The 21675-nt window shown below is 39.5% G+C and overlaps 1 protein-coding gene and 1 pseudogene across 4 annotated transcripts in view; both read left to right on the plus strand.

Moving 5' to 3' along the window:
* Positions 1-21675, plus strand: part of UBXN2A (UBX domain protein 2A) — a 50983-nt gene that overhangs the window by 11965 nt on the left and 17343 nt on the right. For 2 of the 4 annotated variants that reach the window (XM_012788080.3, XM_012788081.3), the window contains exons 2-4: positions 620-674; positions 12102-12237; positions 17622-17728. In XM_012788080.3, coding sequence (XP_012643534.1) covers positions 634-674; positions 12102-12237; positions 17622-17728 — 284 coding nt within the window. In that variant the 5' untranslated portion in view covers positions 620-633. Of the gene's footprint in view, positions 1-600; positions 675-12101; positions 12238-17621; positions 17729-21675 lie in introns of all 4 variants that reach the window. The other 2 variants (XM_076000582.1, XM_076000581.1) reach the window with 2 other exon arrangements.
* LOC105884331 (small ubiquitin-related modifier 2-like) lies at positions 18481-19141 on the plus strand (annotated as a pseudogene).

A 21675-nucleotide genomic window follows, 5' to 3' on the forward strand; every position in this document is an offset into this window, starting at 1 on the left:
TTTCATTTATGTGATATCATTTTACATTTGGCCGTATAAATTGCTTCATAATTATTTTTAAGGCATACATTTTCTTTCATCAAGCAGCTACTTATTGGGCATTTAGTTTACTTTCAGTTTTTCCTAACAAATAATAGCTGTAGTGGACAAATTTTGTGTATGTATCTCTCTTTGTTTTTCTTTTAAATTCCCAGAAAGGTGAGAAGTCAGGGTCAAAGATGCGAATTAACTCTACAGTATGTAGATACTTCTTGGCAGTTTGCTTTCCAAAGGAATCAAAAGAATGTTGCATATATTCAGTTGATATATTGTTACTTGTTGGAGATTGAATGGACTATTTCATTCAGTTTTGTTTGCTATTAAATCATAGGGTACATTATGATTATTTTCATCATAAGTTTTTAAAGAACTTTGTTTTGTTAGATTATGGGGCGACACAACTTATTTTTATTATTGCTTTATTTTATAGATGAAAATGACAGCTTTGAGTTTGGTCACTTGTTTCTAAGACCCTTTTAGTGCTACTTTAGGGAAACATTTATATATTAAAAAATATTCATACATAGGAATTTGTTTAAAATACTAAATTGAGAACTTTAGCTTTTGTTTCCTTTTACAGGAAGGCAAAAGAGAATGAAAGAAGTAGATAATCTTGAAAGTATAAAAGAAGAATGGTAAGTTAATTCAAACTCTGCATTTCTTTGTTAGTATCTTTCTCTATAGTAAAGTAAGTTTACTATAAACTCAGTAAATACCTGGTAGTAATATATGTCGAGTTTTTTTTCCTCACCATAGTTGCATTGAACAGATTTTAGTGAAGTAATGAATCTTTTTGGTTATTAATAAAAAACGGTGCTTACAAAGTACAATGGTGCATGCCTGTAGACCTAGCTACTCAGGAATCTGAGGTAGGAAGATCACTTAAGCCCAAGAGTTCAAGCCAGGCCTAGGCAATGTAGCAAGAACCCTGTCTCTTAAAAACAAAAAAGACCACACACACACAAAACTCCAAAACATAAACCAAAAATGCAATGTTAAATTTCTCTCTGTTAATACATTACTTCTGTTATTTAAGTGAGAACTTTATGTCACTACCTCTCTGTCTTCTTATTTTGTACTATTTTGGAGTCGTCGTAGAAGTATAATGCCTTTGGAGTCAGATAAATATAAGCTTGATGGCCTGGCGTGGTGGCTCGCCTGTAATCCTAGCACCCTGGGAGGCCGAGGCGGGCGGATTGCTCGAGATCAGGAGTTTGAAACCAGCCTGAACAAGAGCGAGACCCCATCTCTACTATAAATAGAAAGAAATTAATTGGCCAACTAATACATATATATAAAATTAGCCGGGCATGGTGGCACATGCCTGTAGTCCCAGCTACTCGGGAGGCTGAGGCAGAAGGATTACTTGAGCCCAGGAGTTTGAGGTTGCTGTGAACTAGGCTGACGCCATGGCACTCACTCTAGCCTGGGCAACAAGTGAGACTCTGTCTCAAAAAAAAAAAAAAATGTACATATATATATATATATATAGGCTTGAATCCCATGTATGCCTTGTATTCTCTCTGGCCTTTGAGCAACTTAGGTAGATTCTTTGAGCTTGAATATGTCATCTATAAAATGGGGATATAAATACCCCTGCACGAAAGATTTTTGTGAGAATTGCATAGCAAACAGAAAGCACTTAGCATAGTATTAGTACATATTGGGCACTCAGTAAGTGTTGGGTCAGTTGAACAATAATTGTCTGAAGCCAAGAACCCATCCTTTTTTTTTTTTTTTTTTTTTTTTTTTTTTTGAGACAGAGTCTCACTTTGTTGCCCAGGCTAAAGTGAGTGTAGTGGCGTCAGCCTAGCTCACGGCAACCTCAAACTCCTGAGCTCAAGCTATCCTACTGCCTCAGCCTTCTGAGTAGCTAGGACTATAGGCATGCGCCACCGCGCCCGGCCAAGAACTCATCCTTTTTTTTTTTTTGTATATATACTTTTAGTTGGTTGATTAATTTCTTTCTATTTTTGGTAGAGACAGGGTCTCACTCAGGCTGGTTTCAAACTCCTGACCTCAAGCCATCCACCTGCCTTGGCTTCCCAGAGTGCTAGGATTACAGGCATGAGCCACTGCACCTGGCCTAAGAACCCATCCTTTTAAAGCTCTGTATTTCTGCAAATGTTCAGGGAAATCTGGATATTAAGACAAGAAGGTCTACCATTTTTCTACCTTTGCTGGCAAAGTAATAGAACTTCTCTTCCCCCCCCCCAAAAAAAATAAGTGTTAGATACAAAGTCTATGATTCTTATCCATATATTTTATTCTCATTTATGTGAGATGAAATATTTTTATATTGTACTCATTGTTTTAACTACTTCCAGAGGTCAGTTTCTTTCATTCATATCCCATTTAAGGAGACAGAGGAGTATATACTTCATACTTACAGATGCCTTATAAACAGTTCTTTTTTCTTTTCCTCCTCCTCCCCTACTTCTATACCAAACAAATATTATTTGTTATTTTTTTCCTCAGGCATTTTTTGTTTTATATAAGAATTTAACACTAATTATATATTTGTGGGATTATGTCAAAAGTCTCCAAGACCCCTCCCAGGTTTGATGGTTTGCTAGGAAGATTCACAGGATTTAGCATATAGTCATACCCATAGCTATAATTTATCATAGCAATGAGTTACAAAGCAAAATCAACACGGAAAAAGTGCATAGGGCATAGCCTAAGGGAAACCAGACACAAGCTTTCAAGGGTCTTCACCCAGTGTACTCGCCCAGGATGTACTTAATTTCCCCAGTAAAAAGTTGTCACAATACATGTGAAGTGTTTTCTACCAGGGAAGCTCATTGGAGATGAACCTAGAGTTTATTGGGAATTCGTCGCCTACAAAAATTTCAAATTTTCGTAAGGAAAGTTGGAGTTCAATACAAACCACGTTGTTTATATGAGCAGTTTATGTACAGTGAGCCATTCTTATAAATTAGCATGGTAGAAACCTTTCCAAAATCCAAGATGGAAGCCCAGGGCCAACCTTGTAAGCAAGTCTTTCAAAGGATAGCAGTCAGGGACAGGCGCAGTGGCTCACACCTGTAATCCTAGCACTCTTGGAGGCCAAGGCAAGTGGATCACTCAAGGTCAGGAGTTGGAAACCAGCCAGAGCAGGACCTAGACCCCATCTCTACTAAAAATAGAAACAAATTAATTGGCCAACTAAAAAAATATATATATAGAAAAAATTAGCTGGGCATGGTGGCACGTGCCTGTAATCCCAGCTATTCAGGAGGCTGAGGTAGAAGGTTTGCTTGAGCCCAGGAGTTTGAGGTTGCTATGAGCTAGGCTGACGCCACAGCACTCACTCTAGCCCGGGCAACCGAGTAAGACTCTGTCTCAAAAAAAAAAAAGGATAGCAGTCAGGCCTGCTATGTTAATTCTTTTCTGTACAGAGATAGATTCAATGACTGATTTGAAAATCAGAAAATACGAAAATGTTGGTAATACAGTTTATAATTTTTTTATGAAAATGTTTTGTCAAACAAAGTTGCCCAGTAAAAAATGAAGATTGATTTCCTAAGTGTATCAGTTATTCAAAGATCATAAATGTTGAAGTTCCATGTTAACCATATGTGCTACTAAAGCATACACACATGCAAATCCTTCACGTATTTGGACAGCAGGTAACTGATAGATAACCTTATTTATGCAGAACACAGTAGAGGATGAGAAAGTAAGCAAAAGAGTTGTTCTGCAGCCAAAACAGTTGTTTCAAAGTCCCTTACCTGAATCAAAGGAAGCAACAGAATGAAAAGACAGCCTACAGAAAGGGAAAAAATATTTGCAAACCATATATCTTACAGGGTGTCAATTTCTAGAATATATAAGGTAATCCTATAATTTAATAGCAAAAACAAACAAACGAAACTAATAACCTGATTGAAAAATGGACTGAAGACTTGAATAGGTATTTTTTCAAGGAAGGTATATCAAGGCCAGCTGGTATATGAAAAAATGCTCAGTGTCACTAATCATCAGGGAAATGCAAATCAAAACTAGGATAATCACCTCACACCTATCAGAACGGCTATTATCAGTAAAACAAAAGACAAGTGTTAGTGAGGATGTGGAGAAAAGGGAACCTTTATACACTGTTGGTGGGAATGCAAAATGGTTCAGCTGCTATGGAAAAATAGTATAAGCATTCCTTTAAAAATAGGCCTGGCGTGGTGGCTCATGCCTGTAATCCTAGAACTCTGGGAGGCTAAGGCGAGCGGATAGCTCAAGGTCAGGAGTTCAAAACCAGCCTGAGCAAGAGCGAGACCCCAGTTCTACTATAAACAGAAAGAAATTAATTGGCCAACTAATACATACAGAAAAAATTATCCGGGCATGGTGGTGCATGCCTATAGTCCCAGCTACTCAGGAGGCTGAGGCAGGAGGACTGCTTGAGCCCAGGAGATTGAGGTTGCTATGAGCTAGGCTGACACCACAGCACTCACTCTAGCCTGGGCAACAAAGCGAGACTCTGTCTCAAAAAAAAAAAAATTTAAAAATAGAGCTACCATTGAATAGATCAGTGAATGGATTGCTGAATAGAATCAGCAGTCCCACTTCTGGGTATTCAAAGGAATTGAAATCATAATCTTGAAGAGGTATTAGCACTCTCATGTTCACCAATAGCCAATATGTGGAAACAACCTAAATGTCTATTGACACATAAATGGGTAAAGAATACATGATGTTTATATACAATGGAATATTATTCAGTCTGGAAAAAGAAGGAATGTCTGTAGTATGCACACAGCATAGACCTCAAGGATGTAACGCTAAGTCAAATAAGCCAGTCTCAGAAGGACAAATACTGCACGATTCCACTTATGTGAGGTATTTAAAATAGGCATGTTCATAAAATTAAAGAGTGGACTAGTGCTTGCCGGGGGCTGGGAGAAAGTGAAAATGAGTAGTGCTAATCAGTGGGCATAATATTACAGTTAAGCAAGATGAATAAATTCTAGAGATGTGCTGAACAACGTTATATTAATGATTAACTTAAAAATTTGATAAGAAGTTAGATCTCATGTTAAAATAAGTCTTTATAACTTCAGAAAACCCCTAAGATTTTGCTATACCTTTTTTTTTTTTGAGACAGAGTCTCACTTGTTGCCCAGGCTAGAGTGAGTGCCGTGGCGTCAGCCTAGCTCATAGCAACCTCAGACTCCTGGGCTTAAGCGATCCTCCTGCCTTGGCCTCCCAAGTAGCTGGGACTGCAAGCATGCGCCACCATGCCCGGCTAATTTTTTTCTATATGTATTAGTTGGCCAATTAGTTTCCTTCTATTTATGGTAGAGACAGGGTCTCGCTCTTGCTCAGACTGGTCTCGAACTCCTGAGCTCAGACAATCCGGCCACCTCGGCCTCCCAGAGTGCTAAGATTACAGGCGTGAGCCACCGCGCCCGGCCTATATCATACCTTAATACGGTAAAAGATTAAGGGATTCTCTGGGCCAGGCATGGTGGCTCACGAGGCAGACGGATTGCTCAAGGTCAAGAGTTGGAAATCAGCCTGAGCAAGAGCAAGACCCCATCGCAACTAAAAGTAGTAAGAAATTAATTGGCCAACTAAAAATATATAGAAAAAATTAGCCGGGCATGGTGGCACATACCTGTAGTCTCAGCTACCCGGGATGCTGAGGCAGGCAGATTGCTTCAGCCTAGGAGTTTGAGGTTGCTATGAGCTAGGCTGATGCCATGGCACTCTAGCCTGGGCAACAGAGTGAGACTTTGTCTCAAAAATAAATAAATAAAATTTTTAAAAAGGGGATTCTCTGAATTATCAAGAAATAAAGTTAAATACGGTATACTTTCCCAGTCTTGTCCTGTCTTTCTAGGAATGTCTTTCTCATTCTTTTTTGTTTGTTTGTTTGTTTGTTTGTTTGTTTTGAAACAGAGTCTTCTTGCTCTATTGCTTGGGCTGGAATGCAGTGGCTTCATCATATAGTCACTACAGGCTCAAACTAGTGGACTTAAGTGATCCTCCTGCCTCAGCTTCTCCAGTAGCTGGAACTACAGGCACACATCACCATGCCTGGCTAACTTTTTAGTTTTTATTTTTATAGAGACAGAATCTCACTGTGTTGCCTAAGCTGGTCTGAAACTCCTGGCCTCAAGCAATCCTCTCACCCTGGCCTCCTAGAGCACTAGGATTAGAGGCATGAACCACCCCACCTAGCCTTCCTCCTTATTTTATTAATAAACTTTAAGAGCAATTCTACAAGTCAGGCAATCTGCATACTTTTTACATCCTTTTCTTATCTTACTGTATTAACTAGGACTTCCAGTACAATATTGACAAGGAGTAGTGAGAGGGGACATCCTGGTCTTGTTTCTGATCTTAGTGGGAAAGCACCTAGTTTCTCACTATTAAATACCATGTTAGTTATAGGTTTTTTGTAGACATTTTTTATTGAGGAAGTTCCCTCTCTGTTTCTTTCTTTCTTTTTTTTTTCTTGAGACAGAGTCTCACTCTTTTGCCCCAGCTAGAGAACCGTAGTGTCAGCCTAGCTCACAGCAACCTCAAACTCCTGGGCTCAAGCAATCCTCCTGCTTCAGCCTCCCAAATAGCTGGTACTACAGGCATGCACCACCATACCTGGCTAATTTTTTCTATATATATTAGTTGGCCAATTAATTTCTGTCTATTTTTAGTAGAGACGGTTTCACTCTTGCTCAGGCTGGTTTCTAACTACTGACCTTGAGTGATCCTCCCGCCCCTCCCGCCTTGTCCTCCCAGAGTGCTAGGATTATAGGCGTGAGCCACCATGCCCGGCCTAGTTTATAGAGGTTTTTATCATGAATGATTGTTGGATATTGTCAAATGCTTTTTCTCCATATGTTGATGAGAGCACATTATTTTTTTCTTTAGCCTGTTGATGTGATGAATTACATTAATTGATCTTTGAATGTTAAACCAGCCTTGCATACCTAGAATGAATCCTACTTGGTCGTGGTGTACAATTCTTTTTACACTTTGCTGGATTTGACTTGCTAATATTTTGTTGAGGATTTTGTGCATTTATGTTCCAGAGAAATATTTTCTGTAGTTTCCCCATCTGGTAATGTCTTTGTATAGTTTTAGTGTTAGGGTAATGCTGTTCGAAATGTTGCCTTTCCTTCTCTTTTCTGGAAGAGATTGCAGAGAATTGTTACCACTTCTTCCTTAAATGTTTGGTAGAATTCACCAGTGAAATTATCTATGCCTGGTGCTTCTGTTTTTAAAATTTATTTACTATTGATATAATTTCCTTAACAGTTGTAGTCCTATTCAGATTATCTGTTCCTACTTGTGTGAGTTTTGATAGATTATTATACTTTTCAAAGAATTGGTCCATTTTACCTGTCAATTTTAGGGGCATAGAGCTGTTTTTAATGCCTTTCCTACTCTTTTTTTTGTGTGTGTACTGCTAGAGACTCCTCTACACTCATCAAAAGTGAAACTGATTTTCACCTATTCAATGAAGCCAGAGTTCTAGTTTTCTGAACTATGTTTTATAAGTGTCTCAGTATGGTTATTTCCTTTCTCTTTTTTTTGAGGCTGAGTCTCATTCTCTCACCCGGGCTAGAGCATCTTGATGCCTCAGTCCAGCTCACAGCAACCTCAAACTCCTGGACTCAAGCAGTCCTCCTACCTCAGCCTCCCAAGTTGCTGGGACTACAGGCTTATGCTACCATGCCCGGCTATTTTTTGCTATTTTTAGTAGAAACTCCTGACCTCCCATCTCAGCCTCCCCAAGTGCTAGGATTATGGGTGTGAGCCACTGTGCCTGACCCAGTTATATTTTCTTTTTTTTTTTTTTTTTTTCTGAGACAGAGTCTCGCTTTGTTGCCCAGGCTAGAGTGAGTGCCGTGGCGTCAGCCTAGCTCACAGCAACCTCAAACTCCTGGGCTCAAGCGATCCTTCTGTCTCAGCCTCCCAAGTAGCTGGGACTACAGGCATGTGCCACCATGCCCGGCTAATTTTTTCTATATATATTAGTTGGCTAATTAGTTTATTTCTATTTATAGTAGAGACGGGGTCCCGCTCTTGCTCAGGCTGGTTTCAAACTTCTGACCTCGAGCAATCCGCCCGCCTCGGCCTCCCAGAGAGCTAGGATTACAGGGGTGAGCCACCGCGCCCGGCCGCAGTTATATTTTCTATTGCAACTATTTCTTACTTATATATATTTTTTTAAGATATGGAAATGTAGGGCATTCTTTCTTTATATTTCCTTACCACCTAGCACATAGCAGATAATAAATGTTTAAATGACTCGAATTCACATGGTGAAATTTAATAGACTGTATACACCAAATAGATAATACAAAGGAATAAAATCAGCTGCTCTGGTTGCTCAGCTTTATTGGCTTTGTACTTAGTAATTAATAATTAAACACCAACTGCTTTCTGAACAGAAGAAACAAATACCAGAAAGCATAAAATGGTTATAATGATATTATTATCTAATATTTGAGAACTTACTGCATACCAGTATATGTACTGGTGCTTACTATATACCATGTGTAGACTTTTATATATGTATTTTTGTTTAATCTTCACAACAAGCATGTGAGATAAGTGGTGGTATCTGCATTTGATAGGTGAGGAAACCAAATCACATAGAAGTTAAGTTTCTTGTCCAGAGTTGGTGTGGTAAGTGAAGATAGCTAAACACAAACACCAAAACCTGGACTTTTAGACAATATGCTATACTGCTACACCATTATACCAGTTAAAGTGAAGGGAAAAATCATTAGTATTGTAAGAAATCATCTTAGTGTGTGACTGTTTCTGTATAAGAGGTATCATGTCATTGCTTTAGAAACAGCATAATTAATACTTTGTAGTAATATGGATTGTTTTAAAAGTATAAAGAGAACTGAAACATTGCCCCAAGTACCAGCATTTTAATAACAATATAGTGATGGCTGTTTTTTAAAATTTTTATTTATGTTATTTTTTTTTGAGGTGGAGTTTCCCTATTTTACTCAGGTAGAAGCTGGCTATTCCAAGGTACAATAATAGTACACTACAGCCTCCGACTCCTGGCCTCAAGTGATGCTGCTGGGTAGCTCGGTGTATGTGCTCATGTCACCACACCCAGCTCACTGATGGCTATTTTGAGAGACAGTCTAGCATAATGATTAAGTGCACAAGCATTGGTAGCTTGGGTTCAGTTTCCTAGCTCTGCCTCCTAAATAGCTTTTTGATCTTTGGCGAATTACATTAAAACTTTGTCTGTTAAATGGGGATAAAAATAATACTTGCCTTTTAGGGCTATTGTAAGGATTGAATGAGTTGACACATGTAAGGTACTTAGAATCGTTTTTTAATTTTTGTTTTTGTTTTTTAGAGAGTCTTGCTCTGTTGCCTGGGCTAGAGTGCTCTGGCATCAGCCTAGGTCACAGCAACCTCAAACTCCTAGGCTCAAGCGATCTTCCTGCCTCAGTTTCCCATGTAGCTAGTACTCACCACCATGTCTGGCTAATTTTTTGTTTCTATTTTTTTAGTTGCCCGGCTAATTTTTTCTATTTTTAGTAGAGACCAGGTCTTGCTCTTGTTCAGGCTGTTCTTCAACTCCCGACCTCAAGTGAACCTCCTGCCTCAGCCTCCTGGCGCGCTATTACAGGCATGAGCCACTGTGCAGGCCCTTAGAATAGTTCTTTATAGATGAAAGGACAGTGGGTCTTGTGAGCAAAACAAATCAGCTTTGCTCCTTCTCCACCTAGGTAACTGGTGCCCTGCTGAACTCTGACCATCTCAAAGGAGCCCTGCCACACAAAGGGAAATGTAATTTTTTTTTTTTTTCTTTTTTTTTCTGTGCTAGACCTATTGACTAACACTGCCTTTTAGCATCTGTTTCTACACCTGGAGCAGTTCCTGAAAAGTTCTTGGATGACTGCATGGGGGACAATCTCCAGGCTTCAAACCCAACACAAAAATCATATCTTGAGGGCATGGTCCTTTTATCCCTTAAACAAAGGGAAGGAATGCAGTAGTTGCACACAACAGATTCCATTATCTGCTTGGAGTTAAGAAGAAGGGAAGGAGGGGATTCAGCAATTCACAACAATTAACTATTTTTTCTTTCTGTCCCCAGAAAAACTGTTAGCCACTTGGCTAGCTGCTGGCATCTCCCTTTTCTTTCTTTAGGATACAAGGCCATCTCTCTGTTGTCCCCTCCCCTTTTCCTCTATCTCTCTCTTTCTCATTCTGTCTTTCTAAAAGATAAAATAAATTTTACTTTTATATCTTAATTCCTGATGAGAAATCTTTCTCCACCCACATGCTGAGCACCTGCTATGCCTTTCCACCCTAACAGTAGAATATCAAGGTTAGTAGCATAGTCTTGGGAGACAGATTAGCAGCAGGGTTTGTGTGGAGTATTTATTTACATTGTAGTTCGTGGCACAATATAAGAGCTATAAAAGTATCAGTAGTAGTTTTTATTTATAGAATCTGAGAAAGTATATTTCAATACTTTTTAAAATTTCTTGCACAGTCTCAGTCTTAGCCAGACCCTTCTTTTTGTAGCATACAACATCATAGGTGGTATTTCTTGTATGATGAAATGTAAATAAAAAATGTGTGGTAGCTCTTGCCTATACTCCCAGCAAACGTGGGAAGCTAAGGCAGGAAGATCACTTGAGCCCAAGCATTAAAGGCTGCGGGGAGCTATGATCGTGCCACTCTGCTCCAGCCTAGGCAACAGGGCAAGACCCAGTCTAAATAAATAAATATGTATGTATGTATGTGTGCACTAATGTGTGTATATATATATATATATACCAGTATTGAACTACTATAAATAAAGTCTTGAGTGGGAAATCTCATTCCGAAGTGTGCACAGGAGCAAAATTATGGTTTTTCCTGATGCATTGTCACCTTTAGTTTCAAGGTGTATTTTCTTTTACCAAAAAACACATAGTAACCTCTTTTAAGGTGATTTTGAGCTCTTTGAAAAGAATACATTATTGGCCGGGTGAGGTGTAATCCTAGCACTCTTGGAGGCTGAGGCAGGTGGATTGCTCGAGGTCAGGAGTTCGAAACCAGCCTGAGCAAGAGCAAGACCCCGTCTCTACTATAAATATAAAGAAATTAATTGGCCAACTAATAAATATAGAAACAATTAGCCGGGCATGGTGGCTCAAGCCTGTAGTCCCAGCTACTTGGGAGGCTGAGGCAGAAGGATTGCTTGAGCCCAGGAGTTTGAGGTTGCTGTGAGCTAGGCTGATGCCACGGCACTCACTCTAGCCTGGGCAACAAAGTGAGACTCTGCCTCAAAAAGAAAAAGAATACATTATTTACCCTGTACCAATGGTTCTTGACCTGGAGAGATTTTGCCCCCGGACAATTTGGCAATGTGTAGAGACATTTTTGGTTGTTATAACACTGGAGAGAGGGGATGGAGAGGATAGGATGTGCATACTGCTGGCATCTAGTGGGTAAAGGCTATCCTGTATAAATATTCTGCATAGGAAAGCTCACACACAAAGCATTATCCCTCTTTAAATGTCAATAGACCGGAGGTTGAGAAAACACTGCTGTGGACTAAAAAGGGGTTTATGACTTCCCCAAGATCATATATCTATTATATTAACTTAAAAAGGGCCTGGACCACATGCGGTGGCTCATGCCTGTAATCCTAGCACTCTGGGAGGCTGAGGCAGGAGGATCGCTTGAGGTCAGGAGTTCGAGACCAGCCTGAGGAAGAATGAGACCCACCCCCCCACCCCGATCTCTACTAAAAATAGAAAGAAATTAGCCAGACAACTAAAAATATATATAGAAAAAATTAGCCGGGCATCGTGGCGCATGCCTGTAGTCCCAGCTACTCGGGAGGCTGAGGCAGAAGGATTGCTTGAACCCAGGAGTTTGAGATTGCTATGAGCTGGACTGACCCCACAGCACTCTAACCAGGAAAACAGAGCAAGACCTTGTCTCAAAAAAAAAAAAAAATGCCTGAGCTATAGTCATGGAGGTAGCATCTCAGTTCAGCATCCTTTAACTAGAACAACTTATGAAAATTTTTAGAGAACTGATAGTCAATGTTGCTTATTTTTCTTTTTTTTGTTTAGGGCTTGTGAAACAGGATCTGACAATCAACCTCTTAGTGATAATCAAACAAACTGTGAATATTTTGTTGACAGCCTTTTTGAGGAAGCTCAGAAGGTTGGTGCCAAGTGTTTGTCCCCCACTGAACAGAAGAAACAGGTAAATATTTGTCCATTACATTTTTTCTCTTCCAGAATTTCTCAAAATATATAGGACTTTAAGAAGGTCCCTAAGATGAAAACTATTTTCATAATAGTAAGATATTATTAACTTTTTTCACTGTATTCACTTTGCACCAATATTGCAAAACCAGTGGTGGATAAAACTTCAGTAGGAATGACACCTTATAGGAATCAAGGCAGTGGCAATAATACTAGTTACAGGATGATTATAGGTTGAGCATCTCAAACCCTAAAATGCTCCAAAATATAAAACTTTTTTTTTTTTTTTGAGGCAGAGTCTTGTTGCCCTGGCTAGAGTACCATGGCGTCAGCCTAGATCATAGCAACCTCAAACTCCTGGGCTCAAGCGATCCTTCTGCCTCAGCCTCCATAGTCATGTGCCACCATACCCAGCTAATTTTTTCTATGTGTTTTTAGTTGGCCAATTAATTTCTTTCTATTTATAGTAGAGACGGGGTCTTGCTCATGCTCAGGCTGGTTTGGAACTCCTGACCTCATGCAATACACCTGCCTCGGCCTCCCGAGTGCTAGGATTACAGGCGTGAGCCACCACACCCATAAAGCATTTCCACAACATACAGAAGTGTCTTGAGGAAAACTGCAATTGTTTGAGATGTAAGCTGAACTGTTTGCTTTTTCATGGCATATTGTTCTTGTATGAAAACATGAATTACACATAGACTATGGTTATTCCTACTTGGATAGTCACCATTTTCTTTTTTTTTTTTTTTTTTTTTTTGAGACAGAGTCTCACTTTGTTGTCCAGGCTAGAGTGAGTGCCGTGGCATCAGCCCAGCTCACAGCAACCTCAAACTCCTGGGCTCGAGTGATCCTTCTGCCTCAGCCTCCCGAGTAGCTGGGACCACAGGCATGTGCCACTATGCCTGGCTAATTTTTTATATATATATATCAGTTGGCCAATTAATTTCTTTCTGTTTATAGTAGAGACGGGGTCTCGCTCTTGCTCAGGCTGGTTTTGAACTCCCGACCTTGAGCAATCCGCCCGCCTCGGCCTCCCAAGAGCTAGAATTACAGGCGTGAGCCACAGCGCCCGGCACCATTTTCTAATCATGAATGAAGTGAACCTGGTGCTGCAAGGAAAACAAGTTATTGTATTTGTTGCAAACGAGAGAACTTTTATTTAACCAACTTTTTTACTAAAAATAAGAATTTTGGAAAACTGCAACCATGGACTTATCAGCTTCTCAAAACTTAGAGAATTTCCAGATAAGATCAGTGTCATTTTAATGAGTATAATTTTTTTTATCATATAATGAGGTATATTAGCAGTTGGAAGATTTGCACAATGCAGAGAACCAGTTTTTTCCAAATGACCAATATGTAACAGAGGGAATGGCCTGGAAAAAATGGCAAAAATAGTTTCTTTCTCCTTAAAAATCCTCCACTCCTTTTTGTGAACTAACGCCTGTCTCCCTGCCTCAGGCCAGTGGTTGGGAGGGGCAGGGTAAGTCTTTTGTTTCTTTGTGCAACAGGATATGGCTCATTCGGGACCTTGTAGGGGGAGGTCCTGGGCGGTGGTTATGAGATTGTCTTCTGGGAGAAGATGGGACCAGAGTCCTCAACTGTAGTTGAACAGTAATTGCCTGAAGCTGAGAACCCATCCTTAAAGTGCTGTCTCTGGGCCTGGCACGGTGACTCACGCCTGTAATCCTAGCACTCTGGGAGGCCGAACGGCCGGATAGCTCAAGGTCAGGAGTTTGAAACCAGCCTGAGCAAGAGTGAGACCCCGTCTCCACTATAAATAGAAAGAAATTAATTGGCCAACTAATACATATATAGAAAAAATAGCCGGGCATGGTGGCACATGCCTGTAGTCCCAGCTACTCAGGAGCCTGAGGCAGGAGGATCTCTTGTCTAGGCTGACGCCAGGGCACTCACTCTAGCCTGGGCAACAAAGCGAGACTCTGTCTAAAAAAAAAAAGTGCTGTCTCTGGCTAACGCCTATAATCCTAGCACTCTGGGAGGTCTAAGTGGGAGCATCCCTCCAGGTCAGGAGTTCAAAACCAGCCTGAGCAAGTGTGAGATCCCGTCTCTACTATAAATTGAAAGAAATTAATTCACCAACTAAAAATATATAGAAAAGAAAATGAGCTGGGTATGGTGGGGCATGCCTGTAGGCCCAGCTACTCGGGAGGCTGAGGCAGAAGGATTGCTTGAGCCTAGGAGTTTGAGGTTGCTGTGAGCTAGGCTGATGCCATGGCACTCTAGCCTGGGCAGAGTGATACTCTGTCTCAAAAAAAAAAAGTTCTGTCTCTGAGAACAATCAGGAAATTTGGATTTTGACGAGATATTTACCATTTTTCCTTCCTCCTTAAACTACTTGTCTTTGTTCTTCTATTTTGGCCTTGTGGACAAGTGGCCAAGATTTCAGTAACAAATATATGATGTTATAAAATGATGCATAAATAAAAGAGCCAAAGTGTCACATACACTAAAGGATTTTAATGTAAAAAGTATATGAAACAAAACTTTAAGTTTCAGATTCCAAATTTGGGTCTGAACTAACTTTTGAGATACTACTTATTAAAATTTGATGACATGTCAAAGAAGAATATCCTGGGAAAGCTAGTTAATAATAAATATTTTTTCTAACTATATATCTGTATGAGAGTTGATTTAAAAATATATATAATCAAAATTACATACCATAGCAGACTGAAAGTAGTAACCATTATGAGAATCCAGCTGACATTTTGAAGTCAGATGTCAAAAGGGTTTGTGAGGCCGGGCGCTGTGGCTCACGCCTGTAATCCTAGCTCTTGGGAGGCCGAGGCGGGCGGATTGCTCAAGGTCAGGAGTTCAAAACCAGCCTGAGCGAGACCCCGTCTCTACTATAAATAGAAAGAAATTAATTGGCCAACTGATATATATATAAAAAAAAAAATTAGCCGGGCATGGTGGCGCATGCCTGTAGTCCCAGCTACCCGGGAGGCTGAGGCAGAAAGGATTGCTTGAGCCCAGGAGTTTGAGGTTGCTGTGAGCTAGGCTGATGCCACGGCACTCACTCTAGCCTGGGCAACAAAGCGAGACTCTGTCTAAAAAAAAAAAAAAGGGTTTGTGAAAAATCCCTTCACTGTGATTTGGTTTTTAAATTAGTTTAAAATTTTCCCAAGTTTTAGTTATAAAAATTTGAAGCCTAATAGTTTGGAAAAGCTTATGTTGAAAAACAGGAACGGTATTTGTCCTTGGCCCTGATGTCTAACTTCCAAAAGACAACCACCTAGCTATTTCTTCTGGTATGAGTTTTGTGTTTCTGATAATATACTAATAATGACAGCTCTTTTTTTTTTGACTCGTCAAAGTGCAATAATGAGAAGGGAATGATAGCTCTTGATTTTTCAGATGTCCAAATAACACGTTGACTTTTTATTATAGAAAATGGGGATTTAGGCCAGGATGGTTGGTTGCTCATGCCTGTAATCCTAGCACTCTGGAAGGCTGAGGCAGGTTGATTGCTCAAGGTCAGGAGTTCGAAACCAGCCTGAACAAGAATAAGACCCCGTCTGTACTAAAAATAGAAAGAAATTAGAGGGACAACTAAAAATATATAGAGAAAAAATGAGCCGGGCATGATGGCACATTGCCTGTAATCCCAGCTACTCAGGAGGCTGAGGCAGGAGGATCAAAGAATCTTCATGGCCACCAGACACTATGTGTCTCCAGAGTAGCAATTACAGAGAAGCAAACAAGGGGACACTGAATAATTATCATCATTATTTTTAGCTAGGCCAGTGCCTTCACAGAATTTTTAGGCCCTTACCCCAGTGCTCACCTTGTACTCCTTTATTGGAAATGGCAGTTCAGTTCCCCCCTGGGCTTTTACCCAGCCTCATTCCTGAGATTCGGGCAAATGAGAAGGGAAAGGGCAGACCACCACTGTGGCTTTTTCCGGCATTGTTATCAATGTGCACATCTGGAGTTCCCATCTCCATGAATGGCAAATTTCTGGATACCTTTGAGTGTCCGAGGATCTCTTTGAGTGTTCAAGGGGTGGGCATCTTAAAGCACATGCCATGATGTGCTTGTGAATGTTGATGGTGTATCCTGGGGTCACTACCTCATTGATAGCACAATCTCCATTCTCGCCATCCTTCTTTGCAGTAGCCATCCTGTTGGGCCCAAGTTGGAAAACAGCAGGATGTTGTTTTTAAGTTTCTTCTCTTCCTCAGTATCATTTTTAATACGCTCTTTTTCTATTTGTTTTGTTCGTTGTCTTTTGTGTGAATACCATAAGAACAGAGAGAGACTTGGCAATTTGGTTATAGATATAAAAGGGACAGTACAGTATAGTGGTTAAGAGTATGGGTTCTGGATGCAGACTCCTTGGTTTCAAGCTTCAGCTCCACCCCTTACTATGTGACTTTGGGTGATATAAGTAATCTTCTGTGTTTCTGTCTCACCATCTGTAAAAATGATAATGCCTACCTTATGGAGATGTTGGGAGGAGTGAATAAGTTTATGTAGGGAAAGTGCTTTATTTATTTTTTTGAGACAGAGTCTCACTCTGTTGCCAGAGCCAGAGTGCTATGACGTCAGCCTAGCTCACAGCAACCTCAAACTCCTGGGCTCAAGCAATCCTTCGCCTCAGCCTCCTGAGTAGCTGGCACTACAGGCATGTGCCACCATGCCTGGCTGATTTTTTCTATATATTTCTAGTTGGCCAATTAATTTCTTTCTATTTTTTTTTTTAGTAGAGACAGGGTCTTGCTCTTGCTCAGGCTGGTTTCGAACTTCTGAGCTCAAATGATCCGCTCGCTTGGGCCTCCCAGAGTCATAACTTCTTAAACAGTTTTTCACTCAGTCCTCTTATGTTCAGTCTGAAGCATCCCTGCATTCTGCTGTATTTCTGAACCTTTGAAGATTTCTATAGTGACTTACCTTGTTTCTTTGATTGAATGAGTGAATAAATATCCTTATAAGCTGAAAGCATTGAAGGATGAGATATTGATAATAACAGCCTAACACTGATATTTTATATTTGAAGGTATAACCATTAATTGGTCATAGTTTTTTTCTCCTCTGTACATTATTGTTTAGTATTCAAAGTCATTTCAAATAAAGTCCTTCCCCAACTGTTGAGAAGTCTGTTATAGACAGAAGGCTCTACCTCAGTTGACCTCTGAGACAGACAGGATACAGAGCATTTCTCCAAATGGGTTCTCTTAAAATTATTAAAGATTTATTTTAAAATATTACCCATAATGAATCATAATATATGTACTTTAAAAAATATTTTACATTTGAAGTTTGCTTGTAAGGATACATAAAATATATAGTGATAGAAGAAATTTTCAAAGGACTTATCTTATTAACATGATACATTTTGTTACTGTGTTGCAGGTAGATGTAAGTATAAAATTATGGAAAAATGGATTCACAGTCAATGATGATTTCAGAAGTTATTCTGATGGCGCAAGTCAGCAGTTCCTGAACTCTATCAAAAAGGGGTAAGGATTTCAAAGTCACCTCTGCTGGGGAAAAAACTTAAAAAAAATTTTTTTTTAATTATAAAAAATATTTTTATATAAACAAAAAATAAAAATTAAAAGAAAAGGGGTAAGGAGTCTTTGTAATACAAGGGTATTTTAGGCATGTTTCATATGAAAGAACCCATTTTAATGTTTTCACACCCTTACACATTCACAGATATACTTTTTCTTTTGTAAATTCACATTTTCATAAGATGGGTTTTCTTAAGATAATCACAACAGTAATTTTGAAGAAAGTTTAGGAACTTGAATTCTATTTTTTTTTTTTTTTTTTTTTTTTGAGACAGAGTCTCACTCTGTTGCCCAGGCTAGAGTGCCTTGGCGTCAGCCTAGGCACGGCAGACTCAAACTCCTGGGCTCAGGCGATCCTACTGCCTCAGCCTCTCGAGTAACTGGAACTACAGGCATGCGCCACCATGCCCACCTAATTTTTTCTATATATTTTTAGTTGACCAATTAATTTCTTTCTATTTTTTTTAGTAGAGATGGGGTCTCACTGTTGCTCAGGCTGGTTTCGAAGTCCTGACCTTGAGTGATCCTCCCACCTCAGCCTCCCAGAGTGCTAGGATTACAGGCGTGAGCCACCATGCCTGGCATAACATGAATTCTGATAAACCAAAATCTCAAACTAATTCGCTTTGCCAAGAATTCCCTTGTAGCACATCTTTCTTATTTAATATTTATGTTTAGATGTTTATAATATATCTTTAAAGTTGTGATATTTATTATATTTATGATTCTAAATATTATACATACTTGGTCTAGAAAATGTTTTTAAATATTAAGAAGAATTTAAAAGTCCTTCTTCTGCCGCTCCTGGTGGTGCTTGTGTGCTCGTTTGGTGCGGACCTGGTACCTCTTTTTTGAAGCGGCAGCTGAGGAGACTCCGGCACTCGGCATGGCCAACGAAAAGCCTAAGGAAGGAGTCAGGACTGAGAACAACGATCACATTAATTTGAAGATGGCGGGACAGGATGGCTCTGTGGTGCAGTTTAAGATTAAGAGGCATACACCACTTAGTAAACTAATGAAAGCTTATTGTGAATGACAGGGTTTGTCAATGAGGCAGATCAGATTCTGATTTGATGAGCAGCCAATCAATGAAACAGACACACCTGCACAGTTGGAAATGGAGGACAAAGATACAATTGATCTGTTCCAACAGCAGACAGGAGGTGTCTACTAAAAAGGGAACCTGCTACTATACTCCAGAACTCTGTTGTTACAGACCAAGATTACATTCTCAATTAGAAAACTGCAATTTGGTTCCACCACATCCTGACTACTACAGTATAGTTTTCTCTATTCTTTCATTTTCCCCTTCCCCATTCCTTTATTGTACATAAAGTAACTGGTGTATGTGCACAAGCATGTTGCATTTTATTTTTAACTAAATAGCCAATGGTATGTTTTGATTGACATCAAGTGGAGATGGGATGGGGAAAAATACTGGTTCTGTGAAAATACCCCCTTTCTCCATTAGTGGCATGCTCATTCAGCTCTTATCTTTATATTCCAGTAAGTTATTTTGCTCTCATTGTTTTAACAAAAAACAACAACATAAAAATCCTTGCGGCCGGGCGCTGTGGCTCACGCCTGTAATCCTAGCTCTTGGGAGGCCGAGGCGGGCGGATTGCTCAAGGTCAGGAGTTCAATACCAGCCTGAGCAAGAGCGAGACCCCGTCTCTACTATAAATAGAAAGAAATTAATTGGCCAACTGATATATATATAAAAAATTAGCCGGGCATGGTGGCGCATGCCTGTAGTCCCAGCTACTCGGGAGGCTGAGGCAGGAGGATCGCTTGAGCCCAGGAGATTGAGGTTGCTGTGAGCTAGGCTGACGCCACGGCACTCACTCTAGCCTGGACAACAAAGTGAGACTCTGTCTCAAAAAAAAAAAAAAAAAAAAAAACCAAAAAATCCTTGCATGCCTTGTTCAATTGGAGAATTTTAATGTTTTTCATTTATCATTGTAAAACCAAGGACAATTTTATAACTTTTTTGTACATAGCTGTTACATGTAGGGCAATCTGTCTTTAAGTAGGGATAAATTACTCTAAAAAGAAAATGAATCCTAGATAGTTTTCTCTTCAAGTCAAGCGTCTTGTTATTTAAATAAACTTCTTGTTTAAAATGAAAAAAAAAAAAAAAAGAACTTAAAAGTCACTTATAATTTAACCATGTGGAAGTAACTACTATTAACATTTTTGTTAAATTTTATTCTGGCTTTTTTTTTTTTTTAAGAGACCATCTCTCACTATATTACTCAGGCTGGCCTCGAACTTCTGGACTCAAGTTATCCTCCCATCTCAGCCTCCTGAGGAGCCAAGACTACAGCATGTAGTACCACACTAGCTCATTCTGGCATTTTCTGTGCATAGATTCATATATAATTTGCTCATGTATATTTTTAAAACAATTTTGAATTTTTTCATTATGAAATATTAGAATATATCTGCCTATTTTATTACAGTGATGACCCATAATTTTTATGTTAATATATATAGTTCATAGTTCTTGGTAATTTTGGTTATTTTAATTTTACCACTATAAAAAATATGACTATTCTTGTATTTAAGTATTTTTTGATATGGCAGCTTTGTTGAGATATAATGAATCTATAAAATTCATCCCTTTAAAGGGTACAAATTCAGTATTTTTTAGTGTATTCACAGAGTTGTACAGCCATCAGCACTAATTTCAGAACATCTTCAACACCCTTAAATGAAATTTGATACTGGCAATGACTCTCCATTTCCCCTTCCTACATCCCTACATAACCACTAATCTACTTTCTATCTCTGTGCATTTGCCTGTTCTAGACAAATGGAATTTAGGCATACAAATGGAAATATATTAGGTCATTAAATGTGAAATGTCTGAGTTCGAGTCAGAAGGGCAGTTTATTATATCTCAAACAAGAAGCAGTACAATTAATCAAAGTATTAATAAACTATCAACACAGTTTAGCCATCTTAACGATACCTTGTTTATGCCAGCACTGAAGAAGTCTAGAGAGCAAGTGGTAATGAAATCATGAAAAGTATTTTCCACAACTTGTTTAGAATTGAATATTTTTCCTTGCAAGAAGTGGTCCAAAGCCTAGAAAAAGTGGTAGTCAGTTGGTGCAAGTTCTGGTGAATACAGTGGACTGACAGAGGGTTTCCAAGTCCAGCCTCTATAGTTTGAGCAGCATTGTTTCTACGACATGTGGTCAAACATTGTCTTGCAAGAGGATTGACCTGTGTCTAATGACCAATCTCAGCTCCTTAATTGCAAGCATCCTTGTCATATCATCCAGGTTGGTTGCAGTAGACATCTGCTGTGATCAAATGACCAGGTTTCATGAAGCTGTAGTGGATAATACCAGTCCTGGGCCACCAAACAGACACCATTAGCTTTTATTGATGAATATTTGGTTTTGGACTATGTTTTGGCACTTCATCTTTATCCAGTCATTGTGCCGAACTCTTTTTTTTTTTTTTTTTTTTTTTTTTTTGGAGACAGAGTCTCACTTTGTTGCCCAGGCTAGAGTGAGTGCCGTGGCGTCAGCCTGGCTCACAGCAACCTCAATCTCCTGGGCTCAGCGATCCTACTGCCTCAGCCTCCCGAGTAGCTGGGACTACAGGCATGTACCACCATGCCCGGCTAATTTTTTGTATATATATTTTTAGTTGGTCAATTAATTTCTTTCTATTTTTGGTAGAGACTGGGTCTCGCTCAGGCTGGTTTCGAACTCCTGACCTTGAGCGATCCGCCCGCCTCGGCCTCCCAAAGTGCTAGGATTACAGGCGTGAGCCACCGCGCCCGGCCCGAACTCTTGCAATTGTCAAAAAGAAACCATTTTTCATCACATGTAACAACATGGTGTAGAAATAGTTCACCTTTATGTCATGAAAACAAA

This window comes from Microcebus murinus, chromosome 3, assembly GCF_040939455.1.
Source record: "Microcebus murinus isolate Inina chromosome 3, M.murinus_Inina_mat1.0, whole genome shotgun sequence".
Lineage (NCBI taxonomy): Eukaryota > Metazoa > Chordata > Mammalia > Primates > Cheirogaleidae > Microcebus > Microcebus murinus.